The sequence below is a fragment of the Chelonoidis abingdonii genome, chromosome 1 (assembly GCF_003597395.2).
Source record: "Chelonoidis abingdonii isolate Lonesome George chromosome 1, CheloAbing_2.0, whole genome shotgun sequence".
Lineage (NCBI taxonomy): Eukaryota > Metazoa > Chordata > Testudines > Testudinidae > Chelonoidis > Chelonoidis abingdonii.
This window is the reverse complement of record NC_133769.1, coordinates 131,871,169-131,893,539: the sequence shown is the minus strand read 5'-3', so window position 1 is coordinate 131,893,539 and position 22,371 is coordinate 131,871,169. Positions and strand designations below refer to the sequence as shown.

Sequence of the window (22,371 nt, the reverse complement as noted above, 5' to 3'; positions counted from 1 at the left end):
TAGCTGCTTTTACTTCCCCTCTAAGCCAGGCTGGTTTATTAACCAATCGGGCCTTCTTTCTCATTTGTGGCTTTTGGGGTACATAGTAAAATGTTCTTAATATGTACCCAATTATTGTTTGCATTTTTCTGTTTAAATTCTTTCTCCCAAAAGATTTGACTTATAATTGATTTCAAGTTAGTAAAATTGGCCCTTTGAAAGCAATTTTAAACAATTATGTATGACAATTTCCTAACTTATATATAAAATTGATTTGGATTTTATTCTGTTTGAACATAACAAACATAATCAAATCATAAATCACTTGTGTCTAAGCTACCTCTAATTTTAGTTCTGTAACCAGTTCCTCTTTATCTGTCAAGATGAGGTCTAACATAAAATTCCACCATGTTAGATGTAATCTTTTTTGTGTTAGGAAATTGTCATATATAAATGTTCGAAATTCCAAAGTTGTTTTTTCAATACTGGCAACATGAGACCTCCACCTTAGGTCACTCAAGTTGAAGTCCCGTTTTGCAACTGAGCGGGCATGAGAGAGATTTGGTGGTCTGTAGAAGACACCAACTAGTTCCCCATCTTGTGCTTTACCTATTAGAACATGTATCTATCCGCATTCAAGAACATTTGCTTCTGAGTTGTCAGTGATAAGTAGTAATTTTTTTTTTTTACATAGTATGGGACTCCCCTATCTCTGTTTCTCCACTCCATCCTTCCAAAATAGATCTAACCCATTGATTTTTAACATTCTAGTCATGCCAATCATCCATTATGCCCTAGTAATATTAGCTAGATAAAATTTATGCTCACAACTGAGCAATTCCATTTCCTCTTGTTTGTTATCCAGGCTACTAACATTGGTGAATAAACAATAAAAGAATTTCTTCTCTTCATGCCCTTTGGTGTCACAGCTAATGTAGTACTAACTTTAGATATACTGCCACAGAAGAGAGGATAGGGTGTACTGCAGCACTCTAGGTACCAGGCATAGGGTCTACGCCCATTGACATAAATGGCAAAGTTCACTTTAAGGCAGATCCTCAATGACAGTCAAAGAATGCTGAGGTTTCAGAGTAGCAGCCGCGTTAGTCTGTATCTGAAAAAAGAACAGGAGTATTTGTGGCACCTTAGAGACTAACAAATTTATTTGAGCATAAGCTTTAGCCCACAAAAATTTGTAATAAAAATAATATAAAGTGAGCACCGTACACTTTTTATTCTATGTTGTGATAGAAATCAATATATTTGAAAGTGTAGAAAAACATCCAAAAATATTTAATACATTTCAATTTGTATTCTATTGTTTAACAGTGTGATTAATCACGATCAATTTTTTGAGTTAATCGCATAAGTTAACTGTGACTAATTGACAGCCCTATTTATTTTAACTCATTTTAACTCCCCTAGTTCTTCCAGACATACTGAAACAGTCCAATTTGCTGACAGTATTCCACTGCCTGAGGCATGGTCTCTTACATTACAAAGTTTGGTGTGAATAGCCAACCAAGCACACCCTTTCGCTCGCATCTACTTAGTGCTGTAGAATATAAAGGGTGTACATAACTCATACTGTTTAATGTACACATAGCTAAATAAACGGATAGCATATTTTAAAATTTCTTATGGGGAATGTGTTTTTCCATGCAACAGTTGTAGTGGGAATAAGAAAGTTTTGTTTTCGCACTGTATTACTGTAAACCAATGGTCACCAACTGGTCAATCATGATTGACTGCTTGATTCTAGAGGATCTCCCAGTCGATCGCGATCTCCAGCAGTGTAGTGTGGCTGCTGCTAAAGCAGACTCCCTGCCTACCCCAGCCCCATGCTACTCCCAGAAGTAGCCAGCACAGCCCCATGGCCCCGGGGGTGGGGGAGCCGGGGTCTCCCTCTGCATGCTGCTTCTGCTTGCAAGCACTGCCCCCGCAGCTCCCATTGGCTAGGAGAGCTGTGGGGGCGGTGCTTGCAGAGAGGGGCAGTGAATGGAGCCACATGACCCCTGCTCCCGTTCCCTCCCGGGCCGCAGGGGTGAATTGGCCCCTTTCGGGAGTGATGTGGGGCCGGGGTAGGCAGGGAGCCTGCCTTGGCCTCGCTGCACCTGCCACTGACTGGGAGCCTCTGGAGGTAAGTGCTGCTCAGCGTGAGGCCACACCCCATCCCTGAGCCCCCTCCCAGAGCCAGCACCCCATACCTCCTCCTGCACCCTGAACACCCTCCTACACCCCAAGCCCACCCTGTGCCCCCTCCCTGAGTCAGCACCCCAAACCCCCTCCTGCACCCCAACCCCCAGCCCTGAGCCACCTCCCAGAGCCAGCACCTCATATCCCCTCCTGCACCCCAAACCCCCTCCTGCACCCCAAGCCCTGATCCCCCTTCCAGAGCCAGCACCCCTGTACCCAGCCCAGAGCCCCCTCCTGCACCTAAACTCCCTGCCCCACGCTCAGCCCAGAGCCCCTTCCTGCACTGCAAACCCCTCAGTCCCAGCCCAGAGCCCACACCCCCTCCTGAATGCCAACCCCCCTACCCCAGCCCAAGTGAGAGTGAGTGATGGTGGGGGAGAGCAAGTGACGGGGGGGGGGATGGAGTGAGTGAAGCAGGGCTTTGGGGAATGGGTGGGACCTCAGGGAAGGGACAGGGTAGCTCTTGGGTTGCTTAGATTCAAAAAGTGTTCTTGGGCATAAAAAGGTTGGAGACCACTGCTCTAAATCATTTTCTCTGTTGCAAAGCCTTCTTGCAAGTACAGATTTCAGCAGATAAAGGTGAGATGATATTGACACCTAACTATGATATTGCATCTTATTAAACAGGTAATTCTCTAATGGATCAATGAAAACAAAACGATGACAAGTTGTGGTCAACAGTCCTTGAATGTGCTGATGGTTGTGCTCTTATTGCTTTTGTCAGCAGGTAATGTTTCTTCCAGAAATTTATTTTTTTATGTGATCTGGGTAAGGAGATGAATGGGTTAAAACGTCATTAAACCCAAGTGCCTACAAAACTAACGGTACCGTGAGTGTTCTAAGAGTTGAAACAAAAGCACTGTGGAACTTAAACGTAGCTGTGCATTTGGTGACAGGAAGCTAAAACAAAAAGAGCAATACTAACACTAATGGGATACAGACTAGATAAGCAAACTCAACATTTGACACTCAACTTCAATAATCATTTTCTTTACTATGTTAATTCTGAATAGGCTATCAGCTCCTTAAAATGAGGGATTCCACATCATAGAAATCAAACAATTCAGCCAAATGATCCACCTACTACAGACCTAGAAAGCGAGGTTGTATCATGTGTATTTTCACATTGGACAAAAGAGGATGTGTGTCTATGTGTACAGATCACGTTATCCTCGCACTCTGCCTGTTCATATTCTTCCGCTGCTATAGTTAAGTTTACAAAGGAGTTCCAGTTAGAAGACGTACTTTTCACAGGTTCATAACTTTCAGAAACTCACCAGTTTTCTGAAATTTTCCATGTTTGTAATTCTGTCTGAAAGTGATTTACTTTGGGGAAGTTTAAGCAGAATTCCATCAATTTTTTTCCTAGTTCCATGAGGGAGTAAAACAACATCCATCCCATTTTAAAATAGTCTAACTGCACTTCTGTCATGAGGAATACAGCAAATACATTTGAAACTTGGAATGGATTGATTGAGGATGAATAATAACAACTAGCTCTTATATAATGATTTTCATTCACATTTCTTAATGTGCTTTATGTAGTTAGATGAGCATTATCCCTATTTTAGAGATGGAGAAACTGAGGCACAAAGAGGTTGAGTGACTTACTCAAGTATACACAGATAGTGGCAAAGTCAAATAAATAATCTAAAGGCAGGAAATGTGCACAAAATAGGGTTGAATTTAGAACCTTTACTCTGTGCATTGTTCAGGCACCCTGATAACCTTTAATTACATGATCATAAGTTATCCCAAATACACATGTTGACTTACATTGTAGGAAAAAATATATTATCATCTATCTCAGAAACAGCATGTCATATTAATAAAGGCTATTTCATATGCATTTGCAGAGGGGATAGTGTAAAGTTTGTACCTCTGCCATAATGTTCATATTTACTGGCTTTTGAGAATTTTACTTTGCAACATTAATGTTATACCTTGATTGTTCATAAAAATGGTTCAGCTTTGTTTTGCTTTGAGGATAGATTTTATATGTGTCACATCAACATCTAGCCTCAAACTAAAACAAACCTGTTAGGTCTGAATTTAATATGTTAAGCGTTTTTCAGTCCTGACACTGTCTCTTTGGAGGGAGGGGACATGCTGACTGTAAAGAAATATGTCTTTGATTTGATCCTGTTTACATAGGATTTCTGCATATTATATAAATCATTGATAAATAGTAGGTACTATTCTAGCATTTTATTTTATTTTATTTTATTTATGCATGAGTACCTTATCCTCTCATAGTTCCTTTATTATTTTTTGACATTTCTCATTAGCACATCGGGTGCATGGTGCTATCCTGCAGGATGGATGTTTAAAATGATAATGGCAGCTTTAATTTATGTACCCCAGGTAGGATTGTCAAAAGCATTCGGTGCTGGCCTAAGTCTGTGTCTACTGAAGTCAGTGATAGTTTTAACCACTGAGAAGGGTGTTAACCAGTGCCAAGTGCCTTTTAAAATTCTATCCCCAGCCTTTACAAAGCATTAATACAATTGAGAGTGTTTTCTTGGCCTCCTTTCACATAAAGCAATGGAAACATGTTAATTTTGTAGCAGCATCACAGTAACAAAGGTCCATAGTAACTTTGTTGATAAGCATAGTAATTACACGGCAACTTGTGTTTATCTATGTAATCAGCTCAGATATATATACAATGTATGGCCCCTATGCCTCAGATTGTGTAAAGGGAGACTACTGGCTTTGCATAATTTGAATGAAAGAACTACAGGATGCTGGTTTTTACTGCAATTATATTAATTTCATACTTGCAGAGGAATGAAGACCTAACAGAAAGATTTCTATGTAAGATGGTGCCTTATTTCAAGCACCATGATCTATTAAAAAGTAGAATATAGAAAAACAAGGATATTTGAAGATCATATCTAATAATCATTATGGGCATAGGGACAGAGAGTCCTATGGCACCTTATAGACTAACAGAAGTATTGGAGCATAAGCATCTGATGAAGTGGGTATTCACCCATGAAAACTTATGCTCCAATATTTCTGTTAGTCTATACGATGCCACAGGATTCTTTGTAGCTTTTTACAGATCTAGACTAATACAGCTACCCCTCTGATAATTAAGGGCATAGTTTCTGATCACAACCCACAAGGCACGGATAACAAAGACTGGGATGATAATGAACTGACAGCAGTTTTGGGGACATTGTTTTAGAGAGCCAGGCAGACAGGGAAGCAGCAGCAGTGAGGGTAGAGAAACAACTGGAAAGTTCAGATAACAAGATGATGGGGTGCATAGAAGAACCAGAAGAGTATAGGCCTAGACTGAGCAGCTTCAGCTGTATTGGCTGGCCAAGGAAAAGAGATGCAGCTCCCTCCCAGCACGCAGAAAGGTGTCTGAATAGGTGGAAATAGGAATGACAAAGAGGCCCTATGGTAAGGACAGGCATGCTTGACCTCTGCTAGAAAAGATGCTAGCAGAGTAGGGAAATTGCAACTAGGGCTGGTCAGGAATTTTTTAACAAACATTTTTTTTGTCAGAAAATGCCAGTTTATCAAAATTGAAACTTTTTTGCTGAAACACAATGGTTTTGGTGAAACAAAAGGTTCCTCAGCTCCAGGATGGAAGAGAGTGACCCATCCCAGAATAGCCAGTACCTACTGCTTAGAGCACTCTCCTAGGGCCCAGGTTGAAGGCTCTGCTCTGCCTGATTTGACCTAGTGGTTAGCCTGGGCAGATCAGGGCCTTGAACCTGGTTTTTCTGTATCCTAGATGAGTGCCCTAATGGGAGGTGATGAGTCATCCCTGAACTAGTGCCTGATTAAGCCACACAGGGTGATGAATCATTCCTGTGTTAGGCTCCAGCCAATCCACAAGCCCAGAGCCAGTCTGGTGCCTCTCAGGGCAGGTATATAACACTCAAAGGAGAAACAGCAGATCAGTTTGCTCAACATCACTTCATGCCTAGGGACTCTTCCCTACCTGATAGTTTTGACAGACTCCACAAACCTTAGCCTGCTCCAGCCTCACTCTTGCTCCAACCCTACTCTGATTCTTGATTCCAGCTCTGACCCCTCTAACATACAAAACTTGGCAAATTTTTTGCACTTCACAATCATTTTCTTTTATGCTTGAAAGGGGTACATGTCTATCTTTAAACAATCACAGGATAGCAAGTGAATGGTGTATATTTTGTTACAACGAGCACCTGCCTCTGATCGAAAGCATCAGTGTTCAAAACAAATACAATAAAATACTTCTACACCAATTTGGTACTAAACTTATAGCAATATTCTCCAGAGCTAGCTAACAAAATCTATGAAAACAGCATTACATTGGTCTGCATATTCAGACATTTTAGTTACATTGGCTGCTTATTTTTCTGAACATATTGCAAATAAACCCTGAAAGACCAGCATAAATCAGTTATTCAATGCCTGACAGTCTATTCTGCCATAGAAATGTGCATGCACAGAGATAGGAGGATATAGCTGCCTCACATTATTAGTAGTAATGTGGTGGAGATTTACATATGCTACTCCACTTCAGAAAAAGCATGTTATACCTTTCACCTCTGTAGGAGGTAACTTAAACATTTCAGTAAAACCATTGGTACAGAGAAGGTAAATTGGGTCCTTCTATGGGACCTCTCATATAATACATGAACAAGGAGAAGATCACTAAAACTGAAAAGTGATAAATGTAAAATTGATGAGAACAATTTTTTTTACACATACAGAATTACATATAAATTATTTTGTGGAACTCATTATCATGAGATATTATTCAGGGTAAGATCTCAGTAGGTTGAATGAAAAAAGATCAGACATATGTATATGGATAGTGTATACACCAATCTCATAGAACTAGAAGGGATCTTGAAAGGTCATTGAGTCCAGTCTCCTGCCTTCACAGCAGGACCAAGTACTGTCCCTGACAGATTTTTGCCTCAGATCCCTAAATAGACCCATGATGTACTGCAATCATCTCTCTGGCTGAATCAAAGTGATGCATCATAGGACAAGTAGTCCAGCTGGGGAGCCCATCCCATATAGAATGGGAGCAGGAGACACTCAAACTACAGTTCCTATGAAGCAACATGGCTGCTCAGTTGGACACAGATTAATGTTGAAGTAAATTGAAATTAAATGTTTCAATTCAGTTCAATAAACCAAAAGAAACATTTTGGTTAGCTAATGTCAAAACATTTCACTTAGATTAGAAATGTCAAAATTACATTTTTCTGATTGAAATTTTCCTGAACTTTCAATTCCATGAAAAGTTTTGATATTTCAAATATTGACCCTGATTCAGGATAAAAATAGATGTCAAAATATCAGAATTTTCCTCAGGATGGAAATCTTGTTTTTGACCAGCTCTCCTCAAAACCTCTGAGTTCCCCAGCTGTGACCTTAATCACAAAATGGCATATTCTTCCTTGCAGTAGATCATAGCAAAGGCGTAATGCCAGGATTGAAATGCACTCATTTCTCTTAAATTTCTATTGGCACCTAATTCATTCAGGTGTTGTCTACAGCAAAATATACACCAGTTTAGTTATACTGGTGCAAACCTTTGTGTGTACACTCTATATTGGTAAACTGACACAATAATAAGTAAAAATGAGATCACCACCTACCTCTTATATAGAGCTTTTCAACAGAAGATCTCAAATCGATTTAACAAAGAAGGTCAGAATCGTTATCCCAATTTTCAAACAAACCATAAAAATATGAGTGTCCATGCACTAAGTTGCACCAGTTAACTAAATCAGATTAAAATAACACCTTAATTGATTGGTGCAACTTTGTGTGTACAGCAGTCCGTAGTATGTCTGTCTCAGTTCTGTAAAATCAAAATAAAAATACATTGTTTCTCCCACATTTTGTCTGTGGTCTATATTTAGACTGTAAGGTCTTCAAGGGCAGAGACTGTGTGTGTAGTCTGAGATGTAGCTTCAAGGCACTACTATAATATAAACACTAAATAAATTAAAGTAGTGCCAATGTGTGAGAGCTGGGGGTTAGCTACAGCCCTCAAACTCCTACAAGGCATACTAACCACCACACAACAATTAGCCTAGAGCCCACTTTCTGCGGAAATATACAGAGATGATTTCTTTCTTTCAAGAGGATTGGCCAGCAAGATCAGTGTAACAAAAACCTGGAAAATGGTTTAAGAGACATAATACATGCTTTACATGAGGATTTAATTTACAAAAAAATTAAGATCTGAATAGTAATTGTGTTTCTATTGCTCTTGTTCTAGATATTTGTATATTCACAATTGTTCAGCTCTGTTAGCATGGTAATATCTTTTAATTATTATTTTTGGCAGATCAATGCCTATCAAAATAATGACCTTTACAGTAGAGCAGATGTTTCTGACACATTAATAACAGCCACTGTAAATCATGTGCCTTTGGACTCTAATTTCAGTTTGCATGTATGTTTTTTTCTTTGCTGATAATAAAATCATCCCAGAAGAATCTTAAACTAGCCTTTCTAGATCTTTGCTGATATCCTATAGTTTTAAAACTTCATAACTGAAGATATGTACTTAAATATTTTAATGTTCCCTGCTGTCCAACATTGTGGTAGTTCTGGACATCATTTCTTCTCTTCTATTTAAAAAATAAATGCATTAAAATAAAAAAAAGTCAGAAACATAGTAACTCAAAATTGAAAATATCACAAAAATGCTTTTCATGCTGTCAGTAGTCATATCATATATTATGAGGTTGAAACTCCTGAAATACATGATTACTGTTTCTCAGAAGCCAGGGGAAATATTGTTTAAGATTAACAGAAAAATGAAAATGGATGTGACATGCAACTAACACATATGACTCACAAAGACAATATCAATCTTTGTTTTACAGCATTGTCTGCACATTTTCGTGTCTGTGAGCCATATACAGACTACAAAGGCCGCTACCACTTTGGTTTTCACTGCCCACGTCTTTCTGACAATAAATCTTACATCTTCTGCTGTCACCATAACAACACGGTATTTAAATACTGCTGCAATGAAACAGAATTTCAGACTGTTATGCAGATGAACCTAACGGGGAATGCAGATGGATATATGCATAAGTAAGTAAATGAGTTATAAAGTACTCTTTACCAAATTATTCCTAGTCTAATCACATAATGTAAGGTACATTTAATGATGGAAGCAATTAGAATAATTGTACATACACATTTTGTTCCTAGAAGCTCTTCTGTACAAGTCTACTTCTCATGAAAGGGATGTTTACCTTTGCTTCTATAGCTTTAATGCCCATTATATAAATTCCTAAGAGCATGTATATAATTTTTATAAGCATATAGGCTGTTTCTCCCCCAAAAATTGGACAAAAGCATGTTTAAATGTGTATCTGAAAACCCCAACAAGTGATAGCAAGAGAAAGGCAAGTTGACATTTTTCAGATCATCCCAAATGTTTTGCATGGATAATTGCTATTTTGAATTTGTGCATGTTTTACATATTAATGACTTGCAATCACTGAGCTTGATCGGCAAAATGCACTTGGTTGTTTAATCACCTTGTCTGCTGCTTGAGATCCTTTTCCATATTCTCTTTTTAAAAGCAGCTCTGTCGCCTATTGTTAAAAATAGAAAATAAAAACTTTTGCAGAAAAACCGACAAGGTAGTAAGTAGATCTTGAATTATGGACTGCCTATGCTGTGGGAGCAAGATTCTCAGGTCCAGACTGGCTCCTTTGCACTACTCAAGCATTCTTGCCATGACTGAATTCTCCTGATGAAGGGTGGAGCTCTCAACTGAGGTAAACCCAGCAGAGCCAGCTCCTGGGACAACTGCCCCCCTCATCCTGGCTTAGGGGCAATGTCAGGGGAAGGAAGGTTTCAGTTTCAGAAGGAGTGGTACGGAGCGTCATTGCACCAGTTTTCAGCTAGTATATGATCCTTAGGTCTTAATCATGCACCATTGAAGTTAATGGGAGTTTTGTCATTAACTTCTATGGGAGCAGGGGCAGTGCTGTAGGTCCCTTTGAGATTATATTTGCCTGTCATAAATTAGACTATTTAAAGTCTCAATGGTACCCGGGCCAGCAGAGTCAGAGAGCTAGTTATGCCTCCTTAATAGCCCCCTCACACTACTGTACTGAGAGGGTCTTGTCTACACACAAAAGTTGTACCACTGACTATGCCTGTCTAATTAAAACAGTACAATACCTCTAGTGTGGTCTCAGTTATACCTTAAATATTGATGCTGTATCTCAGTATAGCTTATTCCCAAATGAGAAGAGGAATAAGCTATGCCAGTATAAGACACCTTAATACTGGCATAAGAGCATCCACGCTAGATGTCTCAGTTAAAAAAAAAAAATCAAATCTCTAACCAAAACAACTATACCAGTATAAAAACTGTCCACAGACCAGGCCTTGGATGCATGACAGAATCTAGCCTTATATTTTTACAAAAGCAGTACACCAGAAACTGTTCACTACCACCAAGTTTGTTACACCTTTAGAGAAAAACTTGCACAGCACTGTGTGAGGTTCATTCATGAGTTGTTTATTCTTGTGGCCAACTTCAAATTTGTTTAGTTTATTTTGGATTACTTAGGCAATTTAGCAATTTAGCTGAAATGTTCTTTAGCCTGTTATTTATGAACAGTGCTCTAAAGAGAGAAATTGGTAGCATATGGGAGAGAGGGTAATTTGGGGTCCCTGTTGGCAATGTAATTTTGTTTTTGTTACTTATAGAAGCCTAGAGCCTTTGATAAGCATCACTATTTATATATCTAACAATAATAATTAACAAATCATTCAGCTTTGCCAGGGAACATGTTACTTCCATATTCCTTATGGGTGAAATTCACTCCAGTGCCAAGAACCAGCAAAAGGGCCAAGTACCACTGAAGTCCTATTTTCAGGTGTGGACTGGGACTCAGTGGTGCAAAAGTTTTGTGCTGCCCATCTGCACGAGGTGAATTGTACCCTACATGTGTAAAATCACGCACAGTAGAAGAAGAATTAAAAAGATAGAAGTCCCAGGGCCATGACTTTAGCAGTGCTGCAGCTGAGCCAGTCTTCCCCTCCTTGAAACCTACTGGACTATCAGGAATGTGAAGGGATTGGTCAGGGTCAGGAAAAGGAGCGAATGCTAGTGATCTATGAGCAACTCTGGCCACAGACTTGAGACTTCCTGGTCAGGAACTCAGACGAGTTCTCCCAGGCAAAAATAAAGTCAATGCCCACCCATGCGGTCAGATCATGGAGGGGTAGTTAAACTGCATTAATAAATCTCCTCCTGCCCCTCCCATCTTTTTTTCTTTTATGTGGCATTAATCCTAGCAGGAAAAAAAGGATATATCTTGCTATATAGCAGTAATTCTCCAGCTCTTCCTCCCAATCCCTGCCACTCCTGCTTCAGCCATGTACATTTTTTGTGGAAAGAATACTGACCGCTACGTAGAAGGGGAAGGAGAATCCCGCATTGCTGCTTCTTCCATCCATGTGAAACTTCAGTACTTTTCCCTGCAGCTTTGCCCTCCAGTCTATATAGGGAGCCTGACCCAAAGCCCACTAACTTCAATAGAAGTCTTTCTTATAACTTAAATGAGCTTTTGAACAGGCCCATGTGAAGGGGGAGGGAGAGTAGCATAGGCTATGTCTACACCGAGCTGAGAGTGACCCTCCCAGCCCAAGTAGACAGACTAGCAGCTAGTAAGCTAAAAGTAGCAGTCAGGGTGGTCAGGTGGGCTTGACAGCATAAGCCACAACATCCACACTGCTGTCTGTCTACCTAGACTGAGGCCTGGTCTGCGTCAGGGTTTTACATCGGTATAACTACATTGCTCAGGGGTGTGAAAAATCCACACCCCTGGGAGGCATAGTATAACAACCAACCCCCTGGTGTAAACAGCACTAGGTCGATGGAAGAATTCTTCATTTGACCTAGCTGCCACCTCTTTAGGAGAATGGTTCTCCCATCGGGATAGGTAGTGTCTACACTGAAGCGCTATAGGTGCAGCTGTGCCGCTGTAGCATTTTGAATATAGACAAGCCCTAGAGGATTGCTCTCGGCTGTAGGGTAGACATACCCATAGGGAACTGTGTTAGGACTCTGCTAGTAAGATTAAACATTGTTCTGGTTAACATTTTTTTTGGACTCTAATATAGACAGAGCCCAATTTACAATTAAACTACCCGGTCACCAGTGTCCTCTATTAAATGAAAGCCAGCTATGAAAAGGATTGTTTGTGTAGACATAATTTCACACATCATTGAAAGAAGGCTTTCATAAAACATTGTGTCCTCAGTAACTGTGAAAAATGAGGGCATGAAGAGCAATGGATTTACAGCTGAGGATTGTGGCTTTAAAAGATAACAGTGGAGAAATCTTTTTTGCTTTGTTTTCCCCCTTCTCCATTCTTAGTAGCATCTAAAGGCACATCTTGTTTTATAGAACAATTGTGGAACAAACTAATACAAACAAATGAATTGGAGCTCTTCTCACAGCATTCCAGAAGCTTATATCACTCTTCTAATGTTACATCATATAATCTCAGCCAGGTTCATTTACATTTGTTTTGTTACCATAAAGATTAATACATTGTGGTAGGTGCAGAATATTGGGCTATCTCTGGTTAAAACTTTCGATGGCACAGACTTATAGTTTGTAATATCCATTAATATAAACTGGTAAGAAAAGAATTGTGAGATGTGGCAGCAGTTTATTTCATCATTTATATAGTTTCTGCATTTGGAAAATTCTGCTTTTAGATCAGATCCTCAACTATGATTTGCACTAGCTGTGAGTATCTGGCCACCTTTATTTACCTGGTCAAGATTCCCATCTGCAGAAATTAAGATGTACAGCATATACGAGAGAGTCTTATAACTGAGACATCCCTATGGAGTATTCATTATCCCAGTTAAGAGAAGATCCCATTTGAAAAGGCTTCAGATAAAATACTGTACAGTTTTGAAAAAATTGATACCCACTGTATTTCATCTTTATTTGCTCTTTATTTCTTCTTCCTTTCATATCATTTCAGCAGCTTTGCTATTAAAAGAATCAGAGCTCAGAAAACAGTTTTTAAACTCATGGCACTACTCATACTGTCCCAGCTAAACAGAGGCAGTTATTACCATTCTCTCCCATGGAGAAATCTGTTGGAGGGAAAATCTGATCTGGAAAAATCAGTAAATGTCATTGTATGGCATTCCAAGGAGTTTTCTGCACATCACCCTCTCAGGGGGAAGAAGTTTGCAAGCCTATGGAAGGGGAAGGGAGTTTCTGTGCTCTGACCATGAAGATATCACAAGATCTATAGGGAAATCCCAGAGACCTCTGGGTATCAGCATGGAGATCCAGATCCCTCACCCTCATGTTATTTCTGGGTCACCCTTCTCCTAGCAACATGGCTTACCCAGGAGCTGTGCTGCCATTGGCTCTCTAACATTCTTACCATAGAATCATATAAGATTAGGGTTGGAAGAGACTTCAGGAGGTCATCTAGTCCAACCCCTGCTCGCAGGACCAACCTCAACTAAATCATCCCAGCCAGGGCTTTGTCAAGCCAGGCCTTAAAAGCCTCTAAGGATGGAGATTCCACCATCTCCCTAGGTACCCATTCCAGTGCTTCACCAGCCTCCTAGTCAAATATTTTTTCCTAATATCCAACCTAGACCTCCCCCACTGCAACTTGAGACCATTACTCCTTGTTCTGTCATCTGCCACCACTGAGAACAGCCGAGTTCCATCCTTGGAACCCCCCTTCAGGTAGTTGAAGGCTACTATCAAATCCCTCCTCACTCTTCTCTTCTGCAGACTAAATAAGCTCAGTTTCCTCAGCCTCTCCTCATAAGTCATGTGCCTCACCCCCCTAATCATTTTCGTTGCCCACCGCTGGACCCTCTCCAATTTGTCCACATCTTTTCTGTAGCAGGGGGCCCAAAAGTGGACGCGGTACTCCAGATGTGGCCTCACCAGTGCTGTGAATAGAGGGGAATAATCACTTCCCTCAATCTGCTGGCAATGCTCCTACTAATGCAGCCCAATATGCCATTAGCCTTCTTGGCAACAAGGGCACACTGTTGACTCATATTCAGCTTCTCATCCACTGTAAAGGTCCTTTTCTGCAAAACTGCTGCTTAGCCAGTTGCTCCCCAACCTGTAGCATGCATGGGATTCTTCAATCTTAAATGCAGGACTCTGCACTTGTCCTTACTGAACCTCATCAGGTTTCTTTTGGCCCAATCCTCCAATTTGTCTAAGTCGCTCTGGACCCTATCCCTACCGTCCAGCATATCTACCTCTCCCCCCAGCTTAGTGTCATCCGCAAACTTGTTGAGGGTGCAGTCCGTCCCATCATCCAAATCATTAATGAAGAGGTTGAACAAAACCAGCCCCAAGACCAACCCCTGAGGTACTCTGCTTGATACTGGCTGCCAACTAGACATCAAGCCATTGATCACTACCTGTTTAGCCTGATGATCTAGACAGCTTTCTATCCACCTTATAGTCCATTCATCCAATTCATATTTTTGAACTTGCTGGCAAGAATACTGTGGGAGACCGTATCAACAGCTTTGCTAAAGTCAAGGAATAACACATCCACTGCTTTCCCCTCATCCACAGAGCCAGTTATCTCATCATAGAAGGCAATCAGGTTGGTCAGACATGACTTGACCTTGGTGAATCCATGTTAACTGTTCCTGATCACCTTCCTCTCCTCCAAGTGCTTCAAAATGGTTTCCTTGAGGACTTGCTCCATGATTTTTCAGGGGACTGAGGTGAGGCTGACCGGTCTGTAGTTCCCCGGATTCTCCTCCTTCCCTTTTTAAAAGATGGGCACTATATTTGCCTTTTTCCAATTGTCTAGGACCTCCCTGATGACCACGAGTTTTCAAAGATAATGGGGAATGGCTCTGCAATTACATCAGCCAACTCCCTCAGCATTGCATCCGGCCCACTTGCATGTCCAGCTTTTCTAAATAATCCTTAATCTGTTCTTTCCCTACCAAGGGCTGCTCACCTCCCAGTGCAGCAGTCTGGGAGCTGACCTTCTCTGTGAAGACCAAGGCAAAAAAAGCATTGAGTACTTCAGCTTTTTTCACATCATCTGTCACTAGGTTGCCTCCCCCATTCAGTAAAGGTTCCACACTTTCCTGACCACCACCTTCTTGCTAACATACCTATAGAAAACCTTTTTGTTACCCTTCACATCCCTTGCTAGCTGCAACTCCGTTTGTGCTTTGGCTTTCCTGATTACATCCCTGCATGGTCAAGCAATATTTTTATACTCCTCCCTAGTCACCAATTAATGCTCTCCCCAATGCTGAGCAGAAAGTCCTAAAGTGTTAATTAGAGCATAATAATGGATTTTTTCTGTTCAGGGGTGGAACAGAAAAAAAATCTGGTTTGATCTGAACCAAAACCAATGTTTTCAAACATTTTCATCAAATCAAAAGATCAAAAAAGAAACATTTCAGGTTGACTCAAAGTGAAATTTTTCAGTTTTTTGATTTGCTTGAAGTTGATCAAAATGCTTCAGTCAACTTTAAACAAACTTTTTTTCAGTTTTTTATTTCAATTCAACCTCTTTCAGGTGTTTTTACCCTTTTTAAAAAATTGGCCAAATTTGAATTTGAAACAAAATAAAATGTTTTGAAACAAAATTTTTTGACTTTGACTTTTTTTTTTCCTAGCTGAAACTATTACTCAAATTCAGCTCAAATACTTGAATAGTTTCAGAGTATCGGAAAATGCATTTTTGATGCAAAAAAAATCTATTTGCTGAAAAAATGTCATCCAGCTCTAATGTTAAAATGTTAAGGGCCAAATTCTGTGCTTGTTGTAAATTGGTGCAGCTCCAGTGAAATCAGCGGTGCTGTGCCAGTTTATACCCAGGAGAGAATTTGGACCTTTGTCTTCTGGGAATTTAATATGAATACTTTGTCGGAGTTCAGTACTTGTAACATGTCTGTTCCCTGGCTTCACGCCTCTGACTGGGCAGTTCCTCTATTCACTGCTCCTAGCCACAAACCCTGACTGTGTGGGTTTTTTGGAGCACAGAGGAGCTTTGCAGCATAGAGGTTCAGTGAAAGAGGTAATGATGCCAGTCTGGCTCAGCCTTCGTTCCTGTGACAGTTTTGAGGCATTATAACAGAATTGCCCAGAATTAGTTCCCACCATGTTACGCAATCAAGGGGATAATCTAGGCTACTGTCATTAGGCTAAATCAGCTCCCTGGGAGGTGTCCTGATAAAGCAGCCATAACCGTTTGTAGGATCCTGCAACCTTTCTGCAAACAGAAGGGAATGGAAGTTTTGCCCACATAGGGTCTGTAAGATTAGATGTTAAGTAGAGTGTACGCTTATTCCAAGGGATTAATGAGAGCTAAGATTAGTGATTCTTGCTATGTATAGTACAGTGTTCAATACATACATTTCCTCTGGTCTCACTGTAAGATCAGAGATCAAAATCATAAAATATAAATGTGTGCATGTATATATACCCATACAAAGGGCACACATAGTATATATCCAGCATCTCCTTCAGAGCCTATTGTTTAAATGCTTCCTAGCTTGTGGGTTCTTACTTGCAGCCAGATTCTGCGAGCCTTTTTCATCCTGAGTAATAATTTACAGCACAAAATAGTCCCATTGGCTTCAATGCTAACATTAGCAGCGTTATATATGTGGTCAGATTTGGACTGATGTTACTGCAAATGGCCCCATGTAATTGTAAGTACAAGATACCAGAGAAAATGATAACTAAATATATTTTATTAACCTTATTCAGCTATTTTGTATGCAGATAAACCCTAATTATTGGTTAAAAACAGTGACAATGGTTCAGTTACAATAATGCCACAGGGCTGTAGCTAAAAAGGAGCATGCTTTAGTTCAAAGTTTTGGGACTCCATTTACGAAATGTGCAGCAGGGCGGTGGTGGGGGTAGTTAAGAGACTTGATTCGGACCCAGGAGAGTGGGTTTCAATTCAGCAAACTTTCTTTGTGACTTCCTTGGGCAAGTCATTTGGTTTATCTGTGCCTCAGTTTCCCCACTTGTAATATGAGAATTATAGAACTTTGCTACTTCAGATAGGATTTAGTGAGGATAAATAACATTAATGTATGTGATGTGCTCAGATACTACAGCGATAGCGGCCATAAAACCACGTGGGAAGACAGATCTAATTCCTCCTTCCTACCCTATCATGTTTTGCTTTCTTGCTTTTGCATACAGTACCTTGAGGATAATAAGAAAAATGCAGTAAAAGTAACAAGCAATGGAGACTTTGTTGGGAAAGTAGGCCCAGGCAGTGATTTTCAAAAGTCCTAAGAGAATGCGGTATGAATTTTATTGAGAGCTGGGCACCTTAGGCTCTTTTACAAATCCCAGCCTTCGTATTCTACTATTTCAGAGCTTTGAGAGGGTTTGGTCTGAATCTAGTTCTTTTATCTCTATATTCTGTTGGAAAGAATGGGAAAACTAGAGTGAGTTCTGTAAAGCAGTGACCTTAAAACTTGCATCCAGAGTCTAAAAATTAATACAAGGGTTCCTTTCTCAAACTGACTGGGGGGAAACCCCTGTGATCAATATAAATGATCCTGAACTTAATTTTCTCAGGTTGGAGTAGATTATCTTGGGAGGATACAATACTGGACATACTGGACATGTTTTGAATGTGGCACTGTTCATGAAGTAAGGTATTACCCAACATGAGTAAGTGGCAGAATCTGTCCCTAATAAATATCTCTGCTTTTATGAGGCTTCATCCAAAGCCTCTTGAAGACAATGGAAAAAATCCTTTTGACTTCAGTGAACTTTGGTTCAGGTCTTTGAGAGAACAGTTTTGCATTATTCATTAACTCAACCATTTAAATGGTGAATTAGTTTCAAAATGTACAGTATGTACATGACCCTTAAGGTAGACTACATATGCTAGATTAAAACTCGATGTAATGAGCTGTACACGTGCTTACATGAGACCTGAATGTGTCTGTTCTATTCCTGTGGACTAGAAGGGCATGATAACTACAGATTACACACTGTTGCAACTAATGTTCTAGCTTGCATCTGTTTTAATTAGTCTGCAGAAGAGCAACTTGAGAATTGTTAGATGAATGCTGGTCTCTAACATGGTTACATTACAGTTTAGATCACGCACACCATTGGATCTCTTTTCCAAAAAAAATTTAAGGCTTTTGCGAAGGACATCCAATCGGTGCTCTGTGATTCTTTCAATACAGAGAACTTTTGAGGTGATGTTAGTTTGTAGTCGACTCTAACCCACATACCCATATGAGAGTTGTAACTGTTACAAAGCTGTATGAATAGTATTTGAACTCAGCAGAACTGAGAAAACAGGCTAAAGTAGCAAAATGTCTAGCAAAGCGCTTGTTAACTTCAATGGGAGAAAGTAGAGGTTCTGTATTAGTTTGCTCCTGTAGTGCCGAAAATGTACTTAATTATGCTCCAGATATTTATGAAAAGTTTTGCTTCTCTTTTAATATACTGCAAGAATTCTGTGAGGTTTTCAAAAGACCAGCTGAATTCATTTTCCCAAAAGTTTCTGTTCAAGTGAAGAGGGATACATTTGGGGTGCTGTGTCAGCAGCAGCCAAAAGGGACACACTTTTGACAATTAAATTATTGACTTTGGTTATATGGTTATCTTAAATACATCACATATGTGAAGTTTCCAAAAGATTATTCCCACTGTCTTTGTTCTTTAAAAAAAGTTGTGTTCATGGGCTGAACATATAGAATGCATAATTTCTTTGGAAAGATGTGAGAGATTGACAAAGCTATGGACATCTGAAACTAGCCCTTTAAAGTGGAAATGTTTGAGTGATTTTTACCTGTGGGCATGCCTGTACCCTGTAATTTCATACAACTCTGATTAACCAAAACTCATAGTTCAACAAGTTTTAGTAAATGTCCCCTGTGATCATCCTATATCCTCGTATTTGCTGTGGTCCTTGTCCCTCAAGCTCTGAGCAAACCTCTTCTCTTAAGCTAGCATCTCCAATTTTCTGAAACAGCTATTTAAGGCTGTTAGATGTCCCTCAAGATCTCTAGCTAATAGAGACTGTATACATATCAACTGAGCTTAAGCCCTGGCCCCAAAGATAGTTAGGCATCTACCTCCATTTGGGATTCACAACAATTAACCCTTTCCTGGAGTTAGACACCTAAGCCAGGTCAGCCCTTTCTCATGAAAAACGAGTGGTGGGGAGACAATAGAGACAGAGAGAGACCATCTACCCTTAGTACCCAATAGCCCAGTGGTGAGGCACTCACCTGGGATGTGGGAGACACGGCCACCCAGAGCGAGGGGCAAGTGAAGCAATTTGCCCCAGACCCTGGGCCCTGCAGGGGGCCCCTAGAGCCCTGGTCCAGCAGTGGTCCGGGTCTTCAGCTGGCATTTCGGTGGGGAGGACCTTCAGTGCTGCCAAAGATGTGGAATGACTGAAGGGCCCCGTGCTGCCAAAGACCCAGACTGCTGCTGGGTGAGGACATGCGCTGCAGCTCCCCCACTTTGCCCCAAGCCCCCTGAATCCTCTGGGCGCCCCTGGTGGGAGACTTGTTTCTAAATGTCCACTCTGCTGAATTTGGAGCAGGGACTTAGGATCTCCTATATCCCAAGTGACTGACACTTTTGATGGTATCTCACCAGTCTATAGTGCCAATCTTTCTTTGGGCCGATTAATATTTAATTATTTATACAAAGCTGAACATCTTCAACAGAAGAGATCGCGAGAGATCCACAGCAGAATACCCTGGGGGTTAGAGCACTCTCCTGAAGTGGGGTGTGGAGAGGGAGACCTGGTTTCCAAGACTCTTCTCCAAATCAGGCAGAGTAGGGATTTGAAAACAGCTCTCCCACAGTCCAGGTGATCCTAATCACTGGGCTACTGGGTATTCTGGGATACACGCGCACACACAAAATTCCTGAGCTGGTCACCCCAGCTGTCATTTGTGCGGGGCTCTGAGCAGGCCTGTCCCCATAGATGAGATGATGGGTGGGGGAACATCTAGGGTGAGAATCCTGCCAGGACTTAGGTATGAGCTGGGGTGCCAAGCAGTCAGCACCATTAGGACTTAGGCAGTTTTGATCATTCCCACCAGCAGAAGAGGAGTTTTGAGGAGCCTACAGTGGCAGTTAGGTGCCTAAGTCACTTTATGGATTTAGCCTTTGGTTACCACGCTAATCGGCTCTCTAGAAAACGTAAAGGTAGCTCTGGGGACCTTTCTTTCTGTAACATATATGATAAATATAATTAGGAAAGGTCACACACAAGAAGTACACATGTCAAAAGAGTCACTTGTCCTCAGTTATACAGGTATCTAACCATCATCAGCCATCTGTGTATGGTTGAGAGAAAGAATCTGAAATACATTACTACTGTAATTGTCAGCCCTGTCCAGAAAACAACTCTCTCCCTGGCTGTTTGCCTACGTATAAATTATACAGCTGCATCAAGCTGTTTGCAAGTGTTTTTTTAAAAAGACAGAATTGTAGATTCCCCGATTTTTTCACACAGGCTTATGTTCGCCAAGTAGAAGCTACTGATTCTGATTTTTAAAAAAATGCTCTGGTCCAATCCTACTTGCTAGGTGACTGAAGAGTCTAGGGATCTGGTTCAAAATTAACTTGGAAGGAGGAACAACAAAAGTGACTGTCCCTTTTGTATCTAGGGTCCAATGTAAAAATCTCCGTAGGCTTCTGCAACTGGAAGGGGTGGAGATGTGAGAGTGGGATATACTTTTCTCACTCTCACAGGTCCTGATTCAAAGTCCACTGAAGTTACGCATGATAAGTCTACACTGCAGTTAGACACCTCCCACGACAGCTGACTCAGGCTCACAGGGCTCAGGCTAATAGGCTGCTTAACTGTGGTGTAGACACTCTGGGATTCTCTCACCTGAATATCTATACCACAGTTTAACAGCCCCTTAGCCCGAGCCCTGCAAGAGCGAGTCAACTGGCACGGGCCAGCCCTGGGTATTTAATTGCAATGTAGACATACCCTCTGAGGCTATATGTCAGTATAGTTTATGTCACTGAGGGGTGTGAGTAAGCCACTTCCCTGAGTGACAGAAGTTACATCGACCTAAGCATCAGCATGGACAGATTCTCCTGCTGACATAGCTACCACCATTCATTGAGGGCAGATTAATTAAGTCAATGGAAAGCTCTCTCCCACTGGTTTAGAGAAGCTACACTAGAGAGTTTACAGCGGCGCAGCTGCATCAATGCAGCTGTGTAGCCATAGGCTTGGTCTTTTCACTGACTTCAAATGGACTGTGGATCAAGCATATGCTGTATTAGAATGAAAGCCAAAGTATTGGGTCACTGAGCTTTACTAATAGGCCAATGAGTTAACCTCCTTCTAGTTAGTAGGTTAAAAGAACACTGTCAGGTAATTTATGCTCCAGATTTAGGTATTGTATTATTAAAATTAGTGATGGGCCTGAATAGGAACCTTCAAAATGAAAAGGTTCTTAGGAAGACACAGGGGAATGAGGGTAGAGAACATGATTTCAAACCTGAACAATAACACTCATCAGAATTGCTTGACTAGGGAATTTATGTAATGGACTGAATCGAAATAGCCCTGAATCTTACTGAGATTTGAAATCCACCATAAACCTGGATGTGAATATTGGTGTAAATGTTAATGGAAATTAAAATATTTCCTTGCAACCCAGATAATGCATCCACGTGAAAGCACAGGAGAACTAGAGACTAGTGAAACAAACCAGAAATGTGAAACTTAGAGCTTGTCTACTTGGCTTCACAGTGCACACTACAGGGATGGGAGCTGCAGTGCACGCTGAATGTTATACTCTAGCTGCCTGGTGCAGACCCTGCTAGAGCAAACTAGAAGGTACCTAGTTTGCATTAATGTAGTTCTGTTTCAAATAGGATTGTATTAACCTGAACCCTTTGGTGCATGCTGCAATTCACATGTCTGCAGTGTGCACTACAGGGCCAGGTAGACAGACCCTCCAAGGAAAAACCAGTCCCCTGAACTGAGAATGAAACTGAGCTGTTCTGACTCCCAGTTCACTGGGCTGTCTAGTACACCTCATTGTCTCCCAGCTATGCACAGTACATAATCTTGCACATTTTTTCATAGTATTGTTTTTTCTTGATGCATGTGAAAGCTTTAATTTCAATATTATGTGTATTAAAGTTAATATTTTGCACCATCATAATGTGTA

General features: G+C 40.7%; 1 protein-coding gene across 2 annotated transcripts in view; it reads left to right on the top strand.

The window, feature by feature from the left end:
• Window positions 1-22,371, top strand: part of SHISAL1 (shisa like 1) — a 114,294-nt gene that overhangs the window by 40,788 nt on the left and 51,135 nt on the right. For both annotated transcript variants that reach the window (XM_032770914.2, XM_032770913.2), the window contains exons 2-3: window positions 2,803-2,902; window positions 9,036-9,249. In XM_032770914.2, coding sequence (XP_032626805.1) covers window positions 2,836-2,902; window positions 9,036-9,249 — 281 coding nt within the window. In that variant the 5' untranslated portion in view covers window positions 2,803-2,835. The remainder of the gene's footprint in view (window positions 1-2,802; window positions 2,903-9,035; window positions 9,250-22,371) is intronic.